General features: G+C 34.0%; 2 protein-coding genes across 2 annotated transcripts; both read left to right on the forward strand.

Annotated features, from left to right (window-relative positions):
* Positions 1–1715: 1715 nt before the first annotated feature.
* Positions 1716–14671, forward strand: LOC124629876 (acyl-CoA Delta-9 desaturase-like). The gene is made up of 5 exons (XM_047163532.1): positions 1716–1852; positions 10192–10416; positions 11086–11216; positions 13404–13609; positions 13931–14671. The coding sequence occupies exons 2-5, from the start codon at positions 10197–10199 to the stop codon at positions 14433–14435; spliced, it is 1062 nt and encodes a 353-aa protein (XP_047019488.1). The 5' UTR covers positions 1716–1852; positions 10192–10196; the 3' UTR covers positions 14436–14671.
* Positions 14672–18998: 4327 nt separating this feature from the next.
* On the forward strand, positions 18999–24845 carry LOC124629877 (neuromedin-U receptor 2-like). The gene is made up of 4 exons (XM_047163533.1): positions 18999–19758; positions 21313–21410; positions 22026–22130; positions 24765–24845. Exons 1-4 carry the CDS (start codon positions 19005–19007, stop codon positions 24843–24845), a joined length of 1038 nt encoding a protein of 345 aa, XP_047019489.1. The 5' UTR covers positions 18999–19004.
* The last annotated feature ends 1850 nt before the right edge of the window (positions 24846–26695 follow it).

Consider the following 26695-nt stretch of genomic DNA (forward strand, 5'->3'; position numbering starts at 1 on the left):
TATGTTCAGTCGTTAAATATCGCCCGATTCCTAATTAATAGCATTTAATAGGTGCATGCAGTATGGGTGACTCAAGATTTGGCTCGCATTACATTTGTACTTTGCCCCTGTGACAATCTGAATAAATAAACTGATCATTTTTTATCTCTTTAAAGTTTTGCCCTTAATATTTCTAATAACACTAACACATATTGGATTGATAATAAACACTTTGAAAAATCATCCTACAGCTTTGTCATACTTAAAACTTATGCCTGAGATAAGATAATATTGACACACCTACTTATCCCTTGAAGGTATAACTACTTTTAACCGATTTAGCAAATAGAAGAAGATTTTCAATTCTGGTGTTCTTTTTTATGTTTGTTTGCTCATAACTCAAGCCTGGTCCCGTCACCGTTGGGTCCAGGTAAAATGTAAAATAAATTATTTTGTAAAATCTAGTACCTAAACAATATTAGGTACAATCTTGTTCCCGTTGCCAGGTGAAAAGTAAAATATTAACATTATTTTATAAAATCTAGTGAAACCTAAACAACAAGTATCAATTAAGTACGAAAAGCTGAAGTTTCTTGTTTTTAAAAATTGATGGATTGTGTATGGCGACAATTTACGTTGGCAACCAAACTAGACTGATGGATGATGGCATCACATTTTGGGAATGAATTTGATTAAAATTTGCTCATCTTGATTGATGAAAACCTTATTGTTGCCGGGTGGAGTGTTAGGCTTATATTAAGGTAAGAGAGTTTCGGCTTCGTGAACAATATAGACGGCTTAAGTGACTGTTTACAGGTATTTGGTACACGGGTATTAAGTTTTCTGTGACAGGTTGCTAAAATAAGACTTATTTTAAATACATGTATAGGGTGACTGTTAATTGGTGACCGATACTTGAATACGTGATTGTAGGTACTCATTATTACAAACAACTTTTCCAAAAAATATTTTTTCATGCTAATTATTTTTTTCTTCATCGGGAGAAGGCTCGATTATTTTGATTGCAATAATGAATAAAATCACGTGTTCAAATATCGGTTACTCAGTGGATACCACAGGATGGCCACCGCAGACGGGGCAGGCCCCGGAAGAGATGGCGTGACGATCTGGACGCCTACAACCCTGACTGGTAAGAGCACTCTAAGGATCAAGAGGTGTGGAGACGAGATAGGGAGGCCTTTGCCCAGCAGTGAGACAATAAAAGCTAAGAAAAAAAATTACCAGTCAACCATTGAAAATGTAAAGATGAGAAACTAGCATCCAATTATAATTATTTCAGAGACATGAAATATATGAGTAAAAGCAAAACCCTAAGTAATATTACAGAAACACGTACAAAATCAGTATTTTTAAAAAATAAAATTGAAAAATATTAAAACAAATATCAGATAAACTAAAGCACATGGAGTTATAGGTACTCCACATACTGGTCCTGAAAATAATATTTTAATATACCTATTTTATTCAATCAATCTTTCACTGCAGTTTCTGACCATAGTGGCTTGGACTTTGGCACTTCGCAACGACTACATCTCATCGTCAATGTCATTAGTACAAAGGTCGCTGAAAGAAAACATCCGAGGTCCACGCGACACCACGCGGGATTGTGTATTTTGACCCCAGATCCTTACGTGACGTATACAATGTGCGCGCACGCAGGTCTTCCCGCGTTCGCTCCGTATCATAGCAAAATCGCATTTGTATATAATCGGTCGCGAGGAAATTCAGCTGCCAGTCTTCTACGGTGCGTCTGTCATCAATCACACCAAACGGGCTGCAACTAGTACATATATTGAGTGGATGATACCCACTCTTGCTAGTTCCGCTATTACATCGTTCTAAAAAAGTACAGGTAAGCTTTCTTTTTTTAATATTTTTTTTTCCTTTAAAAACAAATAAAATGGTGAATTTGTGTTAAAATTAAATGTTTAGTGTTTTTCAATTGTAGGTATGCTAATATTTTATGTAATGTTCACGAGTTTTTCCGATTTGCATTAATATAAATTCAGATTTTATACATTAATTTTCTGATAATGCGTAAAGATTGTTTTGGTTCTCAGAATTTGCATATACACCTTGCAAATAATATTTTTATCTTTATCTGATTCTGATTAAAGTGAATGATAGATGTATGCACATCTTTAATAAATGCTGAGATAAACTGAAAAAAATTAACAACACAAAAGTCGGTCGATTTCGGTATCTTCTTTAATCTTAAATATAAAACTGTGAAATAAAAAAAATGCAAGTCTTAAGCAAATTGTATTTTCTATACTAATATTATAAAGAGGAAAACTTTGTTTGTTTGGTTGTAATGAATACGCTCAAAAACTACGGGACCGTTTTTAAAAATTCTTTCACCATTCGAAAGCTGCATTATTCACGAGTAACATAGGCTATATTTTATCCCGGTACGGGCAGTAGTTACCACGGGACGCGGGTGAAACCGCGGGAAAACGGCTTGTATTTTTATAAAATTAAAAAATACAGCTGTTGTACAATACAAAATATTTGATCTAACTAAATATCGTCATACGTTTACACCGACCTTGATCATTCTTCAAGTTAGAATCCATTTTACTGTGCTCAAATTTAATGTTCCATCAAATGGTTTTCAAAATAAAATTACAAGGTTTCAGAAAACAAAGTTTTTTTTCTAATGTAGTATGTAATGTAAACGGACTTAATTAGAATGTTTTTGCATCTTGAACTCATTATCATAACCTAATAAGAATCGGCTAACATTAGAACAAAACCGTATGTTTGTGGAATGGACTATGAATGGATGCATTTAAGGTCGATATAGTTCATGGAATGCTAAATGACAAGTTCTAGGTTACAACATTCGATTCAAAAATAATAAAAAAATAAACAAAGACCCACGTGAATTCTGTTCCGCGATAATCTTGATTACTTAACACAAAAATAATAATAATATCGTAAGGTAAACTACAAACAAGGATTTGAAAGTTGCGTCGATTTTTATATCGAAAACAAACATTAAAATTACTTCAGCAATTTAATTTAAAAAACGCCATCCAAAAACCTGTCGAAAACATGCAAGTCCACTGTTATTATGCTGCTTTCATTAATAAGGTCATTGATATTGATTTAAGGTTATAATTTTTATTTATAATTGTACATACATTTTTTGTATTACAACAGTTTTTGTATTAAAGGATTCACCAATAAACTGACCTGCAGGAAGAATTTTATTATTATTCGATTCAAAGTTATGAAAAAAATAATGATCTATGATGATGAATCTATAATGATCTAGGAACGCAAACGCAAAAGAGCAATAAAATAATCTAAAGATTAAATAATACTTCTCAGATCTCTCATTTATTAAACTATTACACTAATTAAGTAACATACGTAGTAGACTACAGCCTCCTTACACTGTCAACTGTTTAATTAATTAGTAGAAATTATCCTTTATCAATATAAAGGTGTCAGTAAAGTCATCCGATAATCATATAAGCAAATATAAAGGAATCATCTGTGAAGTATAGAGACATCGCCAACCTTTTATTGAACACAAAGCGCGCTCTATCCTGAGATGGTCGATTGTGTTCGCATCATACGGATCACGCCACTCCTGCGCATTCATCATGCCGGCCATCAAATAAACGTATGAATAGATAGATTGCGAATCTGCACAGAAATCACTAGATGTTAGGACAGTTTCTTATCTTTCTAACCAACTTAAAAAAGGAAGTTCTTAGTTTGAAGTGTATGTTTGATGATCCGGTTTTATTTGTCACACTTAAGAGAAGGTTTTAGTTATTATATTTTTGCAGTCGGTTTAATTTTTTCTATAAATGTTTTTCTTATTTAATGAAAAGTTTATGTAGGTAAACAGCATTCAATTCAATTTAGTTTATTATGAATATGGATTGATCTCCGAAATGAAATAATTTATCGTTAAGTATTATAACAGTTAATAAGAAAAGCTGAGGTCACCCCTCAAATATATCTGAAATATTTGTGTTAGAAAAAAATATAGGCGTGAATAGGTACAAAAAACAGGCAAATGTTATTAGAACTATTCTCATTGCGATATGTTATTAGTTAAAAAGAAAACCTACGGAAATTGTAGCGGTGGTTATTATGTCAATATTGAACTGCTTAAATGGCAATATAACTTATATTGATATAATGCGGCATTGTCGACGAAGATAATTGACGCCTACCATCCTTATTGTATGATCTCGTTAACAGCATTCGTGTATACAAAAATGGTTATATGTACCTAAATAAAATATTTAATTAGGAATGTATTGCGTGATTTTCATACGAATAATATAATAAACATAATTTTCATCTATACTAATATTATAAAGAGGAAAACTTTGTTTGTTTAGTTGTAATGGATAAACTCAAAAACTACTTTACCGATTTTAAATATTCTTTCACTATTAGAAAGCTATATTACTTGCGAGTAACATAAGCTATATTTTATCCCGGTGCGGGCAGTATTCCCCACGGGACGCGGGTGAAACTGCGGGAAAACAGCTAGTATAAAATAATACGACTTTGAAAATGTCACTCCTTTCGATCTTACGAAGAAAATACTTGAAAAGATAGTTCTACAATAAAAAATAAATAAAAAAAGAACTATTTACAGATAAAAAATAAAAAAAACAAAACTATATTTCTAATTAATTATACCGATAATAATTTTGACTAAAACTGTAAAAGAAAGTCGTGGTGGCCTAGTGGGTAAAAGACCAACCTCTCGTATGAGGGCGCGGGTTCGATCCCAGGTCAGGCAAGTACCAATGCAACTTGTCTAAGTTTGTATGTACTTTCTAAGTATATCTTAGACACCATTGGCTGTGTTTCGGATGGCACATTAAACTGTAGGTCCCGGCTGTCATTAAACATCCTTGGCAGTCGTTACGGGTAGTCAGAAGCCAGTAAGTCTGACACCAGTCTAACCAAGGGGTATCAGGTTGCCCGGGTAACTGGGTTGAGGGGGTCAGATAGGCAGTCGCTTCTTGTAAAGCACTGGTACTCAGCTGAATCCGGTTAGACTGGAAGCCGACCCCAACATGATTGGGAAAAAGCTCGGAGGATGATGATGAATTTTGGCTAAAACTAAAATAATTGTCGCAAAAAAATTTTAATCTAAAACCTGGTACTTCGTTTATAGTGTTAAGATTACTTTATTAACTTTTGTATCGAGATTACAATCGATTTTTACCTAATCTAATTTATTATAAGCCAATTTCAATTTTACATTCTATGACAAGAGTAATAAACATACAATAGTACTTAACATAAGTTACGTAAATTGTCTGTGTCGGTATGATAATATGTTTTTTTTTGTGTATCAGTTCAATGTTTTGCATGCATTTAGCCTAGAAATTAGCTAAATTAAGTCGTGTGAAAGGTGTGAAGGTAGAGATACCGAAATTGCTAGCAAAACATTTCATGAAAACTTTATACTGTTCCGACTATGCTCGGATCGGCTTCTAGTCAAGTCTCAAGTAGATAAGACTCAAAATTCTATGTACAATACTGAAATTAATATCATCGAACTTAATCACGATATCTATGTGTTCCCGCCCTTGCAGTGCAATAATTTATTTTTGTTACAAATAGTACTGAGTGCGTGACTTAAAATAATATGTGTTACAATGGCTATTTTATTTATTTTTATAATACTATATAATGATCGCGAGTGTATCATCAGCTTAATGATCATGACACCAATGACACGTGACGTAAATGTGTTTTCAAATAAACTAAAAAAAAAACTGTTTCAAATGTTTTGTCTATCTAAATGATAATTGTTTACTTCCTCACTTTTTTGTTGTGTAACTTTTATCTCATTTGCTAAATCAATTAATTACCAAAGGCAACTGAAACAATTGTTTTTTAAACAAAAGAGGTTCATTAAAATTCTGAAAGATATTTGTATAGGTATTGAGGCTGGATTTGTACACTTTGCATATATTAGTTTTTGAAATACCTAAGTTAAAGTCCATAAAATGCACCACTGGGCAATGTTTAACCTACAGCTCTAGGGGTTTAAAAAGTCCAGGATGAAAACTGTCGCATATTACGTAAAATAAAAGCTAAAAGCAAGGTTACCTGCTATTATGTTTTGCTGAACAACATTGTGACTTAATAAAAACTGGAAGCCGAGGGCTTGTTCACACAGGTGCAAGTGCACATGAAGAGTGATTAAAGGATAACTAAGATTCTTGTCAGATATCGACTAATTAGTCACAGATAATTCGGTAATTATATAATAGATATCTTTACACAGCATTGCAGTACCTAATTTCCTCAAACATTTGATTACACAGGTATACCAAAAGATAAAAAAAGAAAATTTTTGCAAACCGAATCATAAACCCACTTTAGAAATCAAACTGCCAAAAATGTGCCCAATATTTAGTCAAATAATGGAGCGTATAGAACGCCAGTGCAAGCGCCTTATCTAGGTTCCTGCTTTGCCTATGCAAACGAGCCCTCACGTGTGATTGGATGTTGAGCTTAAGGATTAACCGGGCTTACTGAACGAGGCACACGTGACGAAACACGATCACAATTTACGTTTAGATTGACAATATCATAATTAATCTGTAAACAAAATTCATTCCATGAAACTAATTGAAACCGTGACTTTATGCACTGAAAATACGCTAATAGCGATTCCATAGCAGACCATTATAATTACCTTGAAAAGTGCTAATTGTTTCATCATAATTTGCATCGAAAAGTCAGTGGCTGAGTGTTAGCATTTCAGGCCATATTGTGAGTCAGTTTGATCGAAACTACTAGTATAATACTTGCCTGTGTGATCTTCGGACAATCAATAGTGCCACTCATTTTGGTAATAGATACATAGTGTTGTGAAATTGTGTTTAAAAACGAAAGAGGCTCGAATATGGTACGTATTCTATTCCATGCTTTCGACAAGATTATATTGAGGAGTGCGTAACTGCTATATGTTCTGAAGTTACCCAATTCATATTTTATTTCCCAAAAAAAGATTAGAATAAAGATAGTTTTCTATCCATATCCCTAACAATCCTACACTTTGCAAGATCTGTAAGCTTACATAGTGGATGGGTAGAGTTTTTAAGTGAAACATTAAACTGAAAGTCTGAGACTGGAACCGCGGCACGGTAAAGAATGAACAAAGCAACCGTTCGAAGATACAGCACTTTTCTTTGTTTGTCCCATTTTAAAAGACTATCGAAATAAAGCCGTCTAATATACCAATGTGTGCGCTTTTAAGTTCATTCGAGTTTGAGAAAATACAAAATACGTCTGTATGTACTCAAACCGCAGCCAAAAATGTTAATTCTCAAAACTTTGTTCAAATCTCTCATAAAGATAGTCTTGCTACATTTTAATATCGAAGTTTCTATTTTGTGGTTTTTGTTCACATCTCTGAGCACTAACACAAGTTTGTTATAAGTTTTGCAATAAATATTTAGATTTAACGTTAACCTTGGGTATCTAGTTTAAGTACCTACCTATATCTGAATGTGTTTTATAATTAACCGACGCTGTAAAAATTATTTCTTTATAACATTTCTTACTTTGTAGTCCTTAAAATACATAAGAAAAATATCAAGTAACGTAACAATTGAAAACCGCCTAATTATAGCCACGTACGTAAACGTCTGTAATAGACAAACGAGGCACCATCATCATACGTTCGCCAAACAGCGTTTAATAGCAACAATTGTCTTGTTTTTCTTATACTCGTACAAAAACGCTTTCATACGATGTTATGACATACGTTACCTATTTAACATTTGGTTTACGTACGTTAAAGACACATTATTAGCCCTATTTCATTTTGCGGTTTCATAACTGTTATATAACGCCCGTTTAAAGTGACACTTCATATTGCATCATTATAACTTCATTTTCTGCAACTGTCCAAATTATTACGCTTGGACGCCTACTACTATCATCAAAGTCAATACGAAGTTTTCATTATGGAAAATAAATTATTTATTATTATTTTTACAGATAAGAAAGTTTTCATTCAGTGTATAATGCGTTTATTTATACCCATAATAAAATTCACTAGCGGCTAATCAGCTCATAACAACTACATTTTGATGCACTAATAAACACCTACAAATTAAACTAGCAAATAAAAAAAATCGATAGGTTCACAGTGACTTCCAATAAAACATGCAAGCTACCCTTCAGATGTTTCCAATTCCCCCCGTAGACGAACATTCAATAAGTATTTGCATACGTAGGTTTGCGCTCGATCTGTATAAATAGCACCGTCTTCACTTTCAACTGGCTCTCAGTTATTCTACTCAGCGGTACTCGGTAGCCTTCTGTCGTATGAATAGTGGATAGACTACGGACATTGTCACAGGACTTACATTTCATCTGAATTAGCATTTGGCACTTTTTCCTGACAGCTAAATATTTTTTTCGGGGAAATATCACAGGCCAGGTTACTTCGTTAAAAAAAACATGTAGATTTTTTTCTTAATATTTAAATGATTCTTTTTTATCATTTGCGGGCAAAATCCACTTAGTAACAAGTTTTATGAGTCAGTTTAGATAACGAAAAGACTCTGGACTATTACCTTATTAAAGAATTAGAGATAATTTGAAACAGACAACTAATAGATAAAATAGTTCGTTTACACGAATATGATTATAAAAATACGTATATGTTTATCGAATCTAAGTACATTAAAAACACTAAGTACATTTCTTATTATATTTATCACTAGCCGTTTTCCTGGGGTTTCACCCGCGTCTACTACTGTCCCGTACCTGGATAAAATATAACCAAAAATGAATGAAAGATTTTTTTACATCGGTGCAGTAGTTTTTGAGTTTATCCATTACAAACAAAAATACAAATTTTTCCTCTTTATTATTTTAGTATAGATGAAAAATAGTTGTTGAATGTTCGACAACTTCAGGAATTGAAAGTTTAAACGTTCAGCGAGGTGACGTGTTAAAATAAAACGCATCTGACGCCAGCGAAGCCATTTTCAGAGCTTTTGCATTCTTCGGGAATTTTACATTAAAAATTATGGACGGAACTAGCTGTCGCTTTTTTATTGAGGACTAGTTGTAACCGTGAGAAATTATGAAATACATCATGTTTTAGGTCATAATTAATTCAAAACAAATAACACTTTCTGCTCTTTTACTCAGATTTCTTGCACTTTGATAGGTACTTAAAAAGATAACATTCAGATTGAATGATTGAATGAATCACTTTTTAATCGGTTTTCAAAGGTTCTTAAAATTACGCTATGGGCAAACTGTAAGCATGCCTAGGTAAATACCTTACTTTAACATAAACAATATTTTGTAAATAAATGAATCTTCACTTCTGTTTTTTTTTCTATATTAGGTGTTATGTGTTATTTCATAATTTTGGTTATATAAAATATGTTTAGAGTTTAAAAGTAGTATAGAACGTACATGATTTCTCTGTTTCTTACCTCTTAATGTTTATTTAAAGAGTATCTAACAAGCTTGAACTTCAGTACTATAAAATGCTTCCACGTAAACTACCCAAGTCAGCTAACAAAGGAATAAAATGTAAAACTTGCGAGCCGCATTATATTAGCGACTTGACTGCTAGGATTTGGCGCACTTTTATCTTGCACCCAATCTTTTGCCCGTATCGAATCTTAGCTTTAACTCCCAAACTTGCAATGCCATAAACTTTAAACTTTACACGTGAACTGTTAAACAAATCGACAGTTGGAAATCAAGGAATTCGGAAATCTTATCTAACAGAATGATTACCTTCACCTATTAAAAGATATCGGGACTATCTGCGCATAAATATGACGAGTTGTGACAAACAAGTCGGAAAGCTATGAAAGTACGGACAAATATCATTAGCTGCGTGTAGTGTTTTGGTGTAACATTTATTTGAGTGCAGTCTGGTTAGCACTTAGTCACTTAATTTGGGTTATCGGTTTCATGAATATTAGTTAAAATGCAAGGTGAGCGCTGTGTGTTTCATCTGCCAAACTTTTTACGTGATCTATTAATGCAAAGTTTTTACATGGCAATGAGACGACTTTTTTTTGCCCACGTATTTTTTTGCGATTCTCGAAACGACTTATGCGGATTTCTTTTTCGTGATATTTCTACATAGCCCTGTAAAAAAAAAGGTTGGTCTTATGTCCTATATTTAATTGTGGTTTCCTCTATTTACAGATAAAATGCCTCCTCAAGGGCAAACTGGTGGCTCATGGGTCCTCTATGAAACAGATGCTGTGAATGAGGACACTGATGCCCCAGTGATCGTACCCCCGTCGGCCGAGAAAAGGGAATGGAAGATAGTTTGGAGAAATGTCATTCTCATGGGAATGCTCCATATCGGAGGAGTATATGGAGCTTACCTCTTCCTTACAACAGCAATGTGGCGAACGTGTATATTTGGTAAGTTTTTTTCGTTTGTCTTTTTTTTCTGGCCTTCGTTTTTCAAAATAATTGGTGTCATTACAATCTTGCTTTTTAAAAAGTTCTTAATTTGAAACTTTTTATTCTTGTATTATCGTTCTCATTGCTATTTTAATTAGTGAGCTAAGGTTACTGGCTTTAACTAATTATTATTGGTGCCTGGACGCCTTTTAGGCTTATGATAAAACATATTCTTTTGTTTAGTTTCTAATATTTCATTACGAGATATTTCACTCAAACAATACGTTGGTGTAGTATTATTTACATTCAGAGAAAAGTTTGCAATATTGAAAATGTTACGCACATTTGTAATTACTTTTTGTTTAGTTTTTATTGAGTGTTATAATCGATATCATAAAATTTATCGCGACGTAATATTCCGTTCTAGTTAAATGTAATGGAATACGCCTATGCAATATTACCATACTCTTAGACTTAACAAGAATTTTGACCCTTTTTTTCATAACCAAACCCATTTAGAAAAATTACCCAAGAGTGGTGTTACTTAATTGATCTGTGCTTAAGCTATTTATAAAGATCCATTAAAACACATTACTAGTTGTATGTAATACAAAAAAATATGGTCGAATTGAGATCCTCCGCCTTTTTGCAGTCGGTTAATAATAATGTTTTTCTTTTTATTTCCAGCTGTGGTTCTGTATATATGCTCGGGCCTGGGTATCACTGCTGGTGCTCACAGGCTATGGGCTCACAAGTCATACAAAGCGCGTCTGCCACTGAGACTTATGCTGACTCTCTTCAACACCCTGGCCTTCCAAGTAAGTCACTTTAAAGTACATAAAGTATGAAAATAAAATGCCTATAATATAATATAAACAAAGAATTATATTGGGACACCTTTATCACACACGATCGGTTAACCCCATGCTAAGTTATTAATTAACTTGTGTTATATCTGCTAACACAACTGATAAACTACATACAGCTACATTCGTACATATTTATAAATACATATTTTTTAATGTATTTGTTATAATATTCATTTACGTCTTTTGAAATCGTTAAATATTTTGACCCTTTTGTCTTTTTAATTTGCCCAATAAAATGAATATTCAACATGCATATCAATTGGCTCACAATATTTCAAAGTGAATAAATATGATTTATGAAGATAAAAAAATCGTGTAACAATAATATTTATATTGTATTCACAACACATCATAAACAGAGTTAATTTTATAATCAAATATTTTAATTCCATTGTATGTTTACCGCCAGTTATGTGCATTTAGTCATTAACATACATTTACATAAGTAGTACATATTAGGTGCACTACTAGATGCATACCTAATTATTCAAGAGCCATCAATCTGGAACAAAAAAATAAAATATTTTCTATTACATACCCATTGCAACAAATTAGATAACTAAGTACTAAATAATCTTAGTATAGCAATTTATCATATCAATGCATCATAGTTCAAAAAGGTTAAAACGCATAGAAAATGTGCGTAAACGATAACGTTGTGCGCATTCGTGACGTCACGGTACATTTCCCAAGAAAGCGGGGGAAATTACTTGAATGATATCTAAAGTCACCTTCAGCAATAACATTTGGGTCTAAACATAGAATGACAATGTACCCAACGATATTGATGGTACATTGTACCCCATCCTTCACTATCCGGTAACCAGAATTTATAGCTTAATAGCTCTTACGGCTTGAACGATTTAAAGGGCAATTATTTATATTCACGACCAAGGATTCTTGGTTCAAAAAAAGAAACAAGAACTAAAAATGAATATTGTAACTCTTACAGAGTGACCTTTGAAGCATTTCGGCCGAATCAGGAAAAGAATTTGCCCAAATTAAGATATAATAATTGGGACAATTCCATACTCGGAAAACGTGACTTTGACTTATCTGTCAATGTAAAAAGCATGCATGTGCTTATCACGCGTGAGAAACTCACGTTATCAGAATCACCTTTTAACACCATTATCGACGATTACCCTCTGCCAGTAATTAACATTAACTTATCATCAGTTAAGTATCTGCGTGATCGATCGACTTTCTATAATAAACAATTTTATATTATCTACTTCAATTTGCCGTTTGTATGGAATATCATTCAAAAGTATAAACATGGAACATGATAGCTGCGTGAGAGAACCGCAGATGATAATTATAAATAATTAGCAATTATTCATGTAAACATCATCGGTAACATACGAAATAATTAATTAAGGTAGATAATGTTTAATTTATTCACAGAACTTGAAACAGTTAAACAATTAATAGCGTTAAATACTGTACTTATAGGTGCCTAGGTAGCATTTAATTTGAACTAAATACTAACCAGATAGATATTCTTAATTCACGTATTATAACAATGCTGTGAGGTACCTATGCTTATTTGGAAGGTCTTAGTATGAGTCTTGTCAAAATATTAATGCATAATAACTTTTCTAAGGAAAGGTTCAATGTAAGTAAATTAATATAATATAAAATTGTTTATAATTATTACTTTAGAATTATATTCCATACAAACGGCAAATTGAAGCAGATAACATAAATTATTTGGCACGTGTATCTGCTAGACACAATAGAATTAGTATCGCGGCATTCTATAAAAATAATAATAACATACAAGGAAGCAGGTATTTTTAATTAGAATTATTGAAATGATCTAGGCAGATAAGCCGCTTATGAATTCTATAGATGGTTATAAAAATCTGATAATACCTAATACAGATTAGTTAAGAGATAATTACTTTTATCAGACACTTGTTTTGCATGAAAGTTCTCTAATAACAAATTAATTATAGCAATTTTCGACAAACATCTTTATCACTTAATCGACATTAATCATCATTGGTATGCCTACTTAGTACAGGTCTACTGATAGATTAGGCCTCCCCAACACTTGTCCTCAGTCTTTCATTCATTACAATGATAAACATCTGAAAGAATATTTTCTTAACTTCTAAATGTTCTTTCCAGGATGCCGTCATAGACTGGGCCCGTGATCATAGAATGCATCACAAGTACTCTGAAACGGATGCTGATCCTCACAATGCGACTCGAGGCTTCTTCTTCGCCCACGTCGGCTGGTTGCTGGTCAGGAAACATCCTCAGATCAAGGCTAAGGGACACACCATCGACTTGAGTGATCTGAAGAGCGACCCTATTCTGCGCTTCCAGAAGAAGTAAGTAGCAAAGAAGAAGACTTTTCGTGTTTATAGTTGTATAGATCTACTTATTATTCCCACGACAATCCTTTGTGTTCGAAGATCTGTTTTTAGAAAAGCTTTTGTAGAAAAGCCTATCTTATTATTTTTGTTGTAAATATTCTTTCTTTGGTATTAGTAATCCTACTCGGGGTATCTCAAAACTATATCAAGGCTATACCTATAGAAAAGATAAAACTACATTAGAAGGCCATATGCCTTTGATTTCAGAAACCATTGAATACTCGCCTAAAATACTGTTCTTTATAACCAAATAGTAAAATATTACTTTCTTTACAGATACTACCTGTTCCTAATGCCCCTGGTCTGCTTCATCCTGCCGTGCTACATCCCCACCCTGTGGGGTGAATCTCTATGGAACGCATACTTCGTGTGCTCGATCTTCCGCTACGTGTACGTGCTGAATGTGACCTGGCTGGTGAACTCCGCCGCCCACCTGTGGGGCGCCAAGCCTTACGACAAGAACATCAACCCCGTGGAAACCAGACCCGTCTCCCTCGTCGTGCTCGGCGAAGGCTTCCACAACTACCATCACACCTTCCCCTGGGACTACAAGACCGCTGAACTCGGGGACTACTCCCTCAACCTTACCAAATTGTTCATTGATACCATGGCCGCTATCGGATGGGCATATGACCTCAAAACGGTGTCCACTGACGTCATCCAGAAGCGCGTGAAGAGGACCGGTGACGGCAGTCACCCGGTCTGGGGCTGGGATGACCATGAGGTGCACCAGGAGGACAAGAAATTAGCAGCTATTATTAACCCAGAGAAGACTGAATAATCAAACCGACCCGTTTGATCAAATTCCACTAGTTTTTAGATCGAATGGTGTACGTGTATTAATCTACATAATTGTGAGGGACATGTGATACCAGTAATATTATTTATTTTATATAATTTGCAATGATAATCATCATGGTTTATCAAGACTTTTAGATTTAATTCTTAGATTTGTAAAGAAATGATGCCCATCTGTTTCATGTAGACAGAAATTAATAAATAATGCCAAAAATTAAATGTATAGTTTTTCTTATTAAAAGACTCAAATGCTATAAAACCAAACAGTGAAAATAATAGCCCTTGCCCCATTAGATTATCGGAGTGTTTGCAACCGCGAACAGCAACATAGGTGTAGGTGCACAATTGCATTTAAACATTTTCCCGAAGGATCTAAGTATCTGCGAGCACATGTTTCCCAGTGAATAATGTTCACATTAACATTCCCGTCTGCAAGAATGTGGACCACTCCGGAGCTATTGATTGAATTCTACTTCAGACAAATTCACACATACTTTTCTTATCGCTTTGTAGTATGAACTATTAAACACTCGACCTTGCGAATATTTTTTGTCACATTTCGTTTTTATTGCGTTATCACGCGTGTGAATCACGCAATGTCATTGAGACTGTGTTTAGTAAAACAAAAATCATCTTTTGTTTTATGTTATTATTCGATTAACGACTTTTTTATCTCTTTATTTTGGTTTGCGAGACCCTCACCTGTTCATGAGTTCAAACGAAAGAAAGCACTTTGATAACTGTTATCGGGTATTGCTGAATCATTTCCTATGTTTATTTTATATTAATGCAATAAACATATTTGTATGCTGTTACTAGGCTGTTACCGTTTAATTATATAAACAACTAACTTAGATGGGCTCTTGAATAAAGTTGCCCAAATTCGTACTTCGAATAAAAACTGGACTATTCTTCTGATAAGGTGGAATAATTGTTTACGCCGTTCAGTCATTGAACTATGCACACATAAGTTAGTGTAAAGTTACAAAGTAAACACATAATAGGGCAGGTAGATCCCGCTGTCATTTGAGATTAATTATGAGAGTGTGGGCGCGGCCCTTTGATGATATGCATTATGATTATGACATTCCATACGATAAAGCCCATTTGCTATATTAGAGCCTTATACTTCCGCGATATCTTAGTAAAAATAGGAGATCGATACCTTACTTGGAAGACAAAAAAATATCACTCAAGCCTTAACAATTATATTATCAATGTTTGCCATTCACTTTCAGTTTAATAATCCAAACAATAAGTACTATCTTTAAAAAGATTTTATTTAATCGACAGTTTTTAATGTCGACATTAAAAGTTTTTTACTCTAGTAGGTAACTACGCATCGTCAATTTTTCCACGATTTAAAAGAACTTTGAAACTAACCCTTTGAACTTTTAGGCTAGGTTAAGCTTTAGCAATTTAAAAAGTAGGTATAAAATTGATGAAAAAGATTTTTTTGTCAGGTTTTTTCCACACTAAAAGCGAACTAGGCCCATAAACAATTTTCGCACAAATAAATCGTTTTTATTTCGTCAGTTTGTAAATCAGACATGTAAAATACGTGTCATAAATATTTTTCACCCTCTCTGTACTCTATTATGGCGCTACTTACTACAACAGGCTGTAATTTCAATTAGGGGTGACCACGCGTCTGCACTGTATGGTTGCCGGCAATTTGACCGCTTGTTTAGATCAACTCAATTACTTTTATGTACAGTATGTTGCTTTTTAGTAGCATATTAACTATGATTTTTGAGGCCATTATTTAAAATTATTGCCAATTATTTAATAAGTCGAAAAACTCAGTCTAAAATGACTCTGTCAGTAGCACTATGCAATTTCGTAATAGCCATTTATGTCGATTTAAAAACACATAGTTTACCAAACATCTGGTCGGTTCGTTAATGAGCCTCGATTAATAATGAAACGCTTCATAAATAATGCATCTGGAATATTTGGCTTCCCCAAAATTACTGCAGAACAGGATTTATAAATTGCTCTCTCATTTTACTTATTCCGTTCCCCAAATGTTTACGCTCCCTTAAGTCCCAGTGGACCGGTCATCTCTTATGTTTCTATAAGCAAAAACATTATCTGGAATATAAAAGCACCCTTAAAACTAGATTACGAAGGATCTAACCCACTTATAAAGTTAAAATTGTCTTTTACCAGCACCGATTCAGACTTTCAAAAAATAATCATCCTCTTAAATATAATGTAACTCGTCATAAAAAAAATCTAATTCACTCCTCCAGTCTTTTGTGCTCGAGCGCTAAAGATCAAAATCGAATCAACGTAATCGGCGGACCTAATAACAGTAAAGAAATGTTTTAGGGCCCCGATATATTTCTTTTATCGGCTCTCTGCATCGCTGAAATGCCACGTAATACTGTAGGTGAAAATTTGGGGAAATCAACAGTAATGCTGAGTCAAGGCCGAGAGGAAAGTAAAGAAATTAGAAACAACTTTTTACGTAAAAGTCGAAAATCGTAAACAGTTTTTAGAGAAAAAAAGGCTGATAAGAACATTTAGGAGCCTTAACAACTACTTGTCCTATAAAAATAAAATACGTTGTCAGACCGAAAAACAGCAGTATTGAAATCTGAGGTAAGAGATAATCTCTATCAAAATGTGTTAATTAAAAAGTGGATTAAGCGTAAAACCTTTTTGACGGGAATGGACATTGATTGAAATGAAATGAAATGAAATCGTTTATTTTGCAAGTTGGACATTACATCACTTTTACACGTCATTTTAAGAACGCTGAGGTCGGCATTTCCTAACTGACTGATCCCTGAGAAGAAACGCCGAAACAAACTCAAGGGTCATAGTCTCTTTTAAAGTCCAAACATGTTATAAATCAAGTAATATCATGTGTGAGTGTCACCATGTACGCGGTCTCGAATGGCCTTTTGAGGAAAGAGCCACATCAGATTTAGCAATGTAAAAGAAGCTTAAAAAATAAGCAAAGTAAATAAATGTTTTCTAACGTGAATTCAATTTATTTACAAAGCTAGTACTAATACGGTATTAACCTACACATACATTTCGTTTAGGTAAATACTTATAAAATGAACACATTTCGCTGTTATATAGCTTATTAAGAGAAAAGCTTACTGCTAAGAAGGTATAAAAAGTTAACAGAATTATGTTATTTTTTGTACGTAATACATTATTTGTCTTTCTAAATAAAGGTAGACATTACGTTTTGTAATAAGATTTACGGTCTATTTTTCCAGGCAAAAGGTTAAGATGCTACCGAGAATTCGAAATTTTTATTTTTAGATACCTAGTTCATAGTTCACATCATCAAAAATGCATGTGATGATCTGATTATGTACTAGGGCTAGAAAGCTTTAACTCATCAAGTATTATAGAAACAATTCTTTACATTTTCATTTTTAACTTACTGACGAAACAAAAAGTTTTCTCCATTTCCACTCAACAAGTATTAAATCCTCGAAATACTAACAATCAAAATTACGTCGAAGTAGGTAGGTCTGTAGTCTGTTAATTTTAGAACTGAAACGATGCGTCTAAAAAGGTTTTTCCAAGGATCAGCAACAATACAAACTTATTCCCACATACCTGCACGAAGAAATTTACCCATCAGTAACTGTCGAATGTTGAGACCATTGTCTACTTCCAAGCCCTTAATCCTGTTAACGAGCGAACTAAAACCAGCTGCCTGTTAATTGTCACGCTCCAAGTTTAACGTCATGCCAGTAACAAGTTTCAGCTTTGATAACTGGATAAAACTGGAAGCAACGTGTCGATTTACGAGAGGGATGAACCGAGAGATACATTGTAAACCTGGCCTTTTAATAGCCCGTGTTAACAGCTTTTAAGTTGGAGAACTTATTTTCTTTACATATTTTTAATGGTAAGTCACACCGGTTATAGAAGTTCCATTAAGGAAGTAAGCCTATGGACATAAAGCCAAACTTCACGCTGCAAAACTTTGCTTAAACTGAAAACAAAACTGAAAACTTTGGCAGTTAAGCCTGCAATCTCCAGATTAGCGCATTCAGTTCAAGTAAATAGATAAATGTGTTGCAGTCTGCAATCGGTCGTAAGTTCAGAGGTATACACATAACATAAGATAAAATGTTCATGTATTGTTTAAGCCACTAACGAGGTACTGGGTTGCATTCCCAGGTCGGCAAAACGGTCGGTCAGTCGAGTAACAAATGAGCTCGGTTTATTCATCTCTGCAAATGGGATTACTTTGTATCAGGAAGCGGAAATAAAAGTTTAATACATCCTACTTTTTAAAGGTATCTCATTTAAATGAAACCTAATTTACTACAGTACAGATTTCGAATAAAAATATTACAATAAAATAACACCATAACAACATGCTGTATAAGGATGCCTCAAGGCCCTAACAAAATTTCTTTTTTTTCAGTACTTCCCTACCGCTAGTCAAAGCGACACTGTTCGTAGTCAATAGGTATATCGGACAAAGCATTTAATAATAAGTGTTACGGTATTCATAAAATACACTGTAGTATAATTTTACTCTTAAGAATTTTTATAAATAGAAACACAAATGTCGTTTTTAAATGACAGCGAGTTCGAGAACAATTCGTTCTCGATCTTCGGGCCTCTCGGTATGGCGTTCTACGATGATGGACACGTTCTAGAAGACACCTACACAGTCAAAGTAGTTGTGAGCGTCATCTTGGGGTTTTTTATGGTGGTGAGCGTGATCGGCAACGTGTGCACCCTGGCTGTGATCGCACGGGAGCGCACCATGAGAACACCTACAAACTGCTACCTCGCCAACCTCGCGATCACAGATCTACTCACCGCACTTTTCATCCCCCTAGAAATATACGTCATCTTTGTACCAGATTTTTATCCTCTAGGCGAAGTTGGATGCCGAATACATTTCGTGTTATGGGACATCCTCAGTAACTGCAGTCTACTCATCATCACAGCCTTCACGATAGAACGGTACATAATAGTGACGAAACCGTTCCTGAGACAAAAGCTGACACTAAATTCCCGTGTGTTCAAAATTGTTGGCGTGATATGGGCTCTGTCGCTGTGTTTCGGTATCCCAGATGCATTTTACATAGACTTTTTGGAAAGAAAAGAGTACGTGTTTTGTTACTACACGTTGACAAAAACTGTGAGCATCGTCGTTGCTTTCGAGATATTTTTGTTCTTTTTAATACCAATGACCACGATATTGGTCCTGTATATTAAAATGACAATAAAGTTGAAGTCGGCACAGAAGAAACTACGCAGCAGTCCCGTGGTGGGCAAACAGAACAGAGACAAGGCGGTGAAGATGATTGGTTAGTACGCTTTACATTAAGTTTGTTTTATTCAATTACAGTCTATTCTTAGATAATTCTTAGATACAGTTACATAACCCACGCAAAATACTGTTTGCATTTTCAATGAGATATTACTTACCGGTCTTTGTGTTTCATACTTATTTAATAAGTACAACAGCACTTAAGAATTCGCTTAACTACGAGCAAATAAGTTAATATTAATGTTTGCTCGTCAAGTTCCTAGAAGCTTCTTTGAACACGTTTACTGCGTTACAATTATTTACAATCGAAATTAAAGGAATGGATACCGTTTTTCCTCGAGGCTGTTGTTGGACCTTTTGTTTTGATTTTATTAACAAAGTTTTGTGCAAATGCCTGCACAAACTGGTGTTAATTACTTCGCTTACAGTCCGTGCAAATGGATGCAATGTATCTTGTGTACTTAAAGTTGAGCTCGGCAAGCAAGTTCATTTCCTTGCGACACAAAACACTAACTGCTAAGTGCGACAATAGAATGTACACAAGATTTCATTCTTAGAAACATTTTAAACCTTTAATTAGAGCGTTCTTTTGAGATTTAAGTATTAAATAAAGTAATAGGTACAAAAACATTTTGAACAATAAAAGTAAGATCTCGAAAAAACTTTATCGGCACCGCACTTTCGACTCCCCTGCGTAGTGATAATCGCTTTCCATCAGGCGTCGATTTAGCGGCCGTTTCCATGAAAAACCAGTGATATAGGTATGTTTAATCAAAGATCCAAATTCACAGCTTTTCTTAGATAACGTATCTAGTGATGATTGAAGGTAATATTAATATGTTTTTATTGAAATACTTGAGGAAAGCACATAACACTTACGTATACTTACACCTGTAGCAAGGGATTCGCCTGTAGGACAAAGTTGGAACATCTTAATTTCCTTAGGGTTCCCGCTTTCTTGTTTGGGGAATAATATTTGGAATACATACAACACAAGAAGTAACTGAGAAAAACAATTTCGCTTCTACTCAGCAAAATGTACATAGGCACATATTTCGATTTATTTTTGATAAAATGGGAGTTGCTAGGTTTGGTTGACTGTGTGTGACCTTTGGTTGACTGTACAAAAACAACCACAGTACTGAAGAGAGCTTCTAAAATAAGTCTTACATTATAAGAATGAAATCAAGCCAGAGTAAATTTTCCATTCTTGTTCTCATAATTGGATTAGGTCGACTAGGCAATTATAGTAGGTACTTACGCTATGTTTAAGCTCAATACTTATACTAACTTACCGAAACTTTCAAACTCAAACGTTTATTTTATTTATTTATTTTCAAATTTTTGTACACACACGTAATAAAGAGAGAAGACAGGAAAGAAAGAATTTACAAAGTTAATGCTTATTTCTAAAGAAATCTCTTCCAGCAAACCTGCGAAAGGAAAATGAGAATAAATTATTGTTTATCAGTCAAAATAAATAGCACGAATATTCAAATGTAAGATGTCTCTTATACTAACTCGGAAGCTGTTCTCATGATCATCAATTCAACTAGACCTACTCAACCATTCAGATTTTTTTTTATTACAGCGGCGGTGGCTTTCTCCTTCTTCCTCTCTTGGGCGCCATATTGCATTTTCCGCGTAATGACGGTGCTGCCAAAATTTAAATACGAAGATTATTATAATGTAAGTATGATTGACCTACTTCTTTTAATCACTTCAAATTAAGCTAATCAATAAAAAGGTGATATAGCTTCAAAATGGGCTTGAAAGCTTATTAGGAAAATGTTTATTTAAAACACAAGATAAAATCTGAAATGTTATTTCTATTCAATCTTTACAAAATAATCAGAACATATTTTTAAATTAACTTCTGAATAGCCATTTTAATCCATAGAGAACTAGTACAAACTATCATTGTTGCACGTCTGTTCCACATCCCTGGAGGAATAAATCATTAAAACTCTTTATTAACATTGTACGCTTAATCTCACTTTATAACAACGCGACGCAATAAAAATTTAAATTTCCACAAGAATATAGCAATACAGAAACTTTACACTCAAAATTGGGTATTTAAAACTTTTGTCCTATGCATAAAATATGATAAAGAGCTACACATTAAGATTTTGCTTAAATGTACTCACCTGATGTCTGGAAATAGGTACGACACTAAATATTTCTCCAAAATAGAATGTTCTCTAGAATATCGCGAAATGAAATACAAAAATACACCCACATATATTTTAAGCCACAGAGCCAATGACTGTGAGTCTAAAAATAAAACACTTTCTATTTCAGGTGTGGAAAGTAATCAACTATCTATGCTACAATGGTTACATGTCCACAGCTGCAAACCCGATACTTTACAGTTTAATGTCACGGAAATTTCGACAAGCGTTTAAAGTAAGTAAATTTGCATTTGCTCCAAACTTTATCTGCAAGAAGGGATAACTTGAACTTCGATAGTGGGGTCGATAAGCCGTAGATATATCACTTTAATGCGTATGTGATCAAAGTGTGAGGGCGTCTGAACTTCGACTAGTTTAAAAGTTCTAGAAAGTTCCATTCTTAGTTTAAGTAGTAGATACCTACAACAGAAAAGATAGACAGAAGATTTTTTCACAGCTAGACAAGACACGTGTATTTATTTTTTTACATTCTTAACGAAAATGTAATAACTTCGCCGTCAGCGTTAGATCTTGACAGATAATGAAATACAAAGAGCTTTGTAGTACTCAAGAGAAACTTATCTTAAAGCGACTGTGTCAACTAATACAAAACGTAATTAATTAACGTCTGTTTATAAGTAATTGTGTGTTTCAGGTATCATTGAGCCTACGTAATTTATAGTATACTTAATTCGATTGTCTCCAATATCTCGTAGCTCTATTACCTGCCTGTTAGGGCAGTTACAGAATTATTAATGTTGATGATTGTGTAATGCATATTACACTATCTATGTATGTAATTTCTAAAGGCGCCCTTGATTATGTATATTAATTGAACTAGCTTCCGCCAGCGGTTCATGAGTAATCTGACACTAAAAGTCATTTTTTCCTGGTTCCATAGATTAGCGCGTTCAAGTAAACAAAAAAACTGTATGGCTTTATATGTAAATACGTATTATGTGCGGTTTCACTATTGTCGCATGGTCAATTTATTTACAACAAGGCCGGACTGAATTTACAATGACAAAAAACATTATTTTTTTGTTATATATGCATCGAATATTTTCATAATCTTTGCATTCAGCCAGTTGTGTCATACGTCACGTGCTGGTACCACAGTGGTATCAACCAAATGCAAAATATAACGGTTGTGTGACTCCAGCTTTATTCGGCACGTGTTAACAGTATATTCATAGTAATCCTATAGAACAGGAAGAGCAAACATTTACGTTGCAGTGTGCTAAAGATCATTATACAACATCGCATTTATCATTTACTCGACACCATAACTGCTAGTTTTCTAAAAATAAAATAAAGGGCTTTCAGTCATTCATTCACCATACCGAATGAATTGATTAAGTACTTTCTAAATACATGTATACTTCTTGATAAGCCGGGACCTCTATTTGTTATGCGAAATTACTTGAGGCGATGAGTCATATTTATAATACTTCGTGAAAATTATCGAAGTCTTTCTAGAAATTGCTACATAGACGTCTTTTCGGCATAAAGTCTGGTTTTCCATACTTTCGATGGTACTGTCCGACCAGTAGCGCAAGTTTACTACCTCTATAAAACACATCTGCGCTTTATTATATTATCCGACGTTGCATGTGTCCATGATGCATAGTAAGCCGAACACTTTGCTTGTGCAAGTAAACCGAGCATTAATGAAGGTAACTTTGTGGAAAGTAAGACGGAGTTTTAAGTTACGAAGGGTCTGATGGTAGCTGCGTTGTATTTTTTAAATTTTTTATCGATGGCAAAAATCATCAAATGGCCCCTCCCGCTGTGGGTTAGCAGCGGTGAGGGAGTGTCAGACTTTTACTGACAAAAAATCCATCGTGTTCCTTGGTAAGCCTTTTATGTACCAAGGCCGCGGTAATTCTTTCGAACAATCCCACAGCCAGCTCCATTGTTTCAGATTAGATTTAAAGTAGGAACAATGAATAAATAGTATCGTGAAATCACAGTAGCAATCGTGTAAAAACTAAACTAAGAGATAAACAAAAAGAACCAAAATCTATTAACTAGTTACAATTAAAGGTTTGCAAAACACGTGCGGTATTAACGATCACGCCGGCATGTCGCAGTTAAAGTTCTATTGGAAAGCTGCCAAACAAGTGGACTGTAATGGACAGTCATGTCGAGTACCGCCATTGTTAGTTGTTACGCAGCTTGAGAGCTCTCCTCCCTAATACCGAAGTAACTATTAAGGTAATCTGTGGTTATACACAGAGTATTACTCAAGTCTGTGGGATTCCAAGAATTTACAAGGAATAATAGAGTGACAAGGATTTGGAAAGTTAGATAGCCAGTTTACACCTTTGGTCGTGTTGTTTTGTCAGTTATTAAGTCCAATGTAATATGAGCTTAGCTTATCACTATCAGCGGCTGAAATCTAGACTGTGCTGAATAATCTGATAATTTGATGGCCCACGTCAGGCTTAGGATTATTGATTTTCTTTAAAATGCACGTCGCATTGTGCAGACGTGGGATAAAATATCTGACTAGATTATCATGTGACACATCATAAAGTAGCTGTGAATCATAAAAAAAAAAACTTTATAATAAAGAATTTTATAATTCCATACTTTAAACAAATAATGTTATTCTACACGTTCTAATCTTTCTGAGAAACAAAAATACGCGTACATAGACAACTTTGCGAGAATACCAAGAACCTTTACTAAGCTAATTATAATTAGAATTTTGATGATTTTGAAACTATTTCACGGTTTTATATCATTTTTAGGAATATCTAATTAATTAATACCGTTAAATAGACAAAATAATTTTGCAACGAACATTTCTCTGTGAAAAAATTGATGCTCCGGCGTTTCAAATATCATTGTTTTTTTTTTACAGGATTTGCTGAAAAGTCCTCGCGTTTTGAGTGGAAGCAGCATAACACAGCAAACAAAATCAACTCATGATTCAGTAGTATAATAGAATTAAGGAAGTAAACATAATAATTGTTATTTTGATTGTATCAGAAAAGGACACGTTTGAAACTGTATGTTCTGTAAAATAAATATATTTTCTATTTTGACTTTTATTGCTTCATACTCATGACATAATAACTATATAAACTCATACAAAGTACTCAAGTTTAATTAATAATACCTATCTACCCATTATTGTTTAGAATTAAAATTAAAACAGGTACACATTACAGGCTCACTCAAAGATATAGTTTGGTAATATTCGAGTTGTTTCACAGTCTATAAAGCTGACTTTAGCCGCGTCGCATAATATAATAAAGGACTTTCTAATTAGTTCTGCGGGACACATTTAAATTTTACACTGTCTTACGGCCGACTTAATAGAATAATAACCGTTAAATTAAAATAACCTGAACATTTAACAACATTATTATTTGAAATAATTATTATTGAATAAAATAATTAATGAATATTTCTTGGGTATGGCAAACTCTTGTGTTGAATAAATAAAAACCTTTCTAAGATGCCGCTGTCTCAGCTCTTATTATCCTTTTGTAATAAAATGTAATTAAGTCCGTCATTACTTAGTGCAATTTATCTGTCGACACGTATGTATAAGTTAATTAATCTTTTCGACATCGACAGATTAATAACAAACAGCTAAGATGACCCGTGACACTAATACTAAGATCAAATGAATAGTCACGAACCGGCTTTAAACGCATCGCATAGTGTAGCCTGCAGTAATCATATGCTGCATACTAATGAGACTCGATACACACCAGTAAATCAAACTGAACATAGGTACCTATAATATCATCTTAGATCAATGTCAGATTTGTTTCATGTTACAGACAGAAATACTCACTGATTTGAACAGTCTCCTCATTTGCCTATTCATTATCTAAAGGGCAAAGACCGCTTTTTATACAGACAAGACACGAGCTATTCCAAGGCCAATTTTGCTTTTCAGACTCATATTATTAAAAGTCCAGGTTTCATCACAATGTTTAACATAAATGAATGTTTAACTAGAACAATCTAATTTATTCAGAACAATAGTAATGTTTAAATGTTATTGTTTCAAGTAAAATTATTTTGCTAAAAGCAAATACATGTAGACAACGATAATGTCGAGAAAGATAGCTAGTTGAAGGACGACGCCTACGCAGTCGTAGCCGTGCTACGCAATAGCTTTACCTAGCCTTAAGGTCTGGATCTCAGACATCTACGCACTACGCTTCAATGTTATATGTGGTCCGCAAAAGTTAGATTAAAAAGGTGTAGTATAGGTATGATAAAAAAATTATGAAAATAATTAGAATTGCTTCCCGATCCAATGCTCCGAGGTACTCCAATAATATTTACTAACTAATCAATTAAATAGTTCAGATAAAACAAATACGGTTGTCCACATTCCAAACAATATGCGCAAACATTTTCGAACAAAAGGGATTATCTAAACCCTGTCCCGAATATACTCAACTGTCGAAGTTAAATCCGCGACCAAATCGAAAGTCACAACTTTTGACAATCGCTGTCAAATCATTTCAACAGCGATTGACATTTTGCAAATAGGTCGCCGAAACATATTGAGAACACGTCTCTAATAATTTACCTGTGTACCTATGTAACAAGCCTTACTATAAGAATTACTTTTTCTTTACTATATTATATCTTTTTCATGGGTATCGTTAGTATGTGTAAATCTGTCTTGACTAAACAGAACTTTTACCGATTCAAGCGGAAAAGTTCACACATAGTCCCACACATATTTGCGATCACCCTAATGTAACAACAATACTATCCTTTGATAATATTAATGTGTTGTCATGGATCGCCATTTGTTTTGTT

The sequence above is a fragment of the Helicoverpa zea genome, chromosome 4, assembly GCF_022581195.2.
Source record: "Helicoverpa zea isolate HzStark_Cry1AcR chromosome 4, ilHelZeax1.1, whole genome shotgun sequence".
Taxonomy (NCBI): Eukaryota; Metazoa; Arthropoda; class Insecta; order Lepidoptera; family Noctuidae; genus Helicoverpa; species Helicoverpa zea.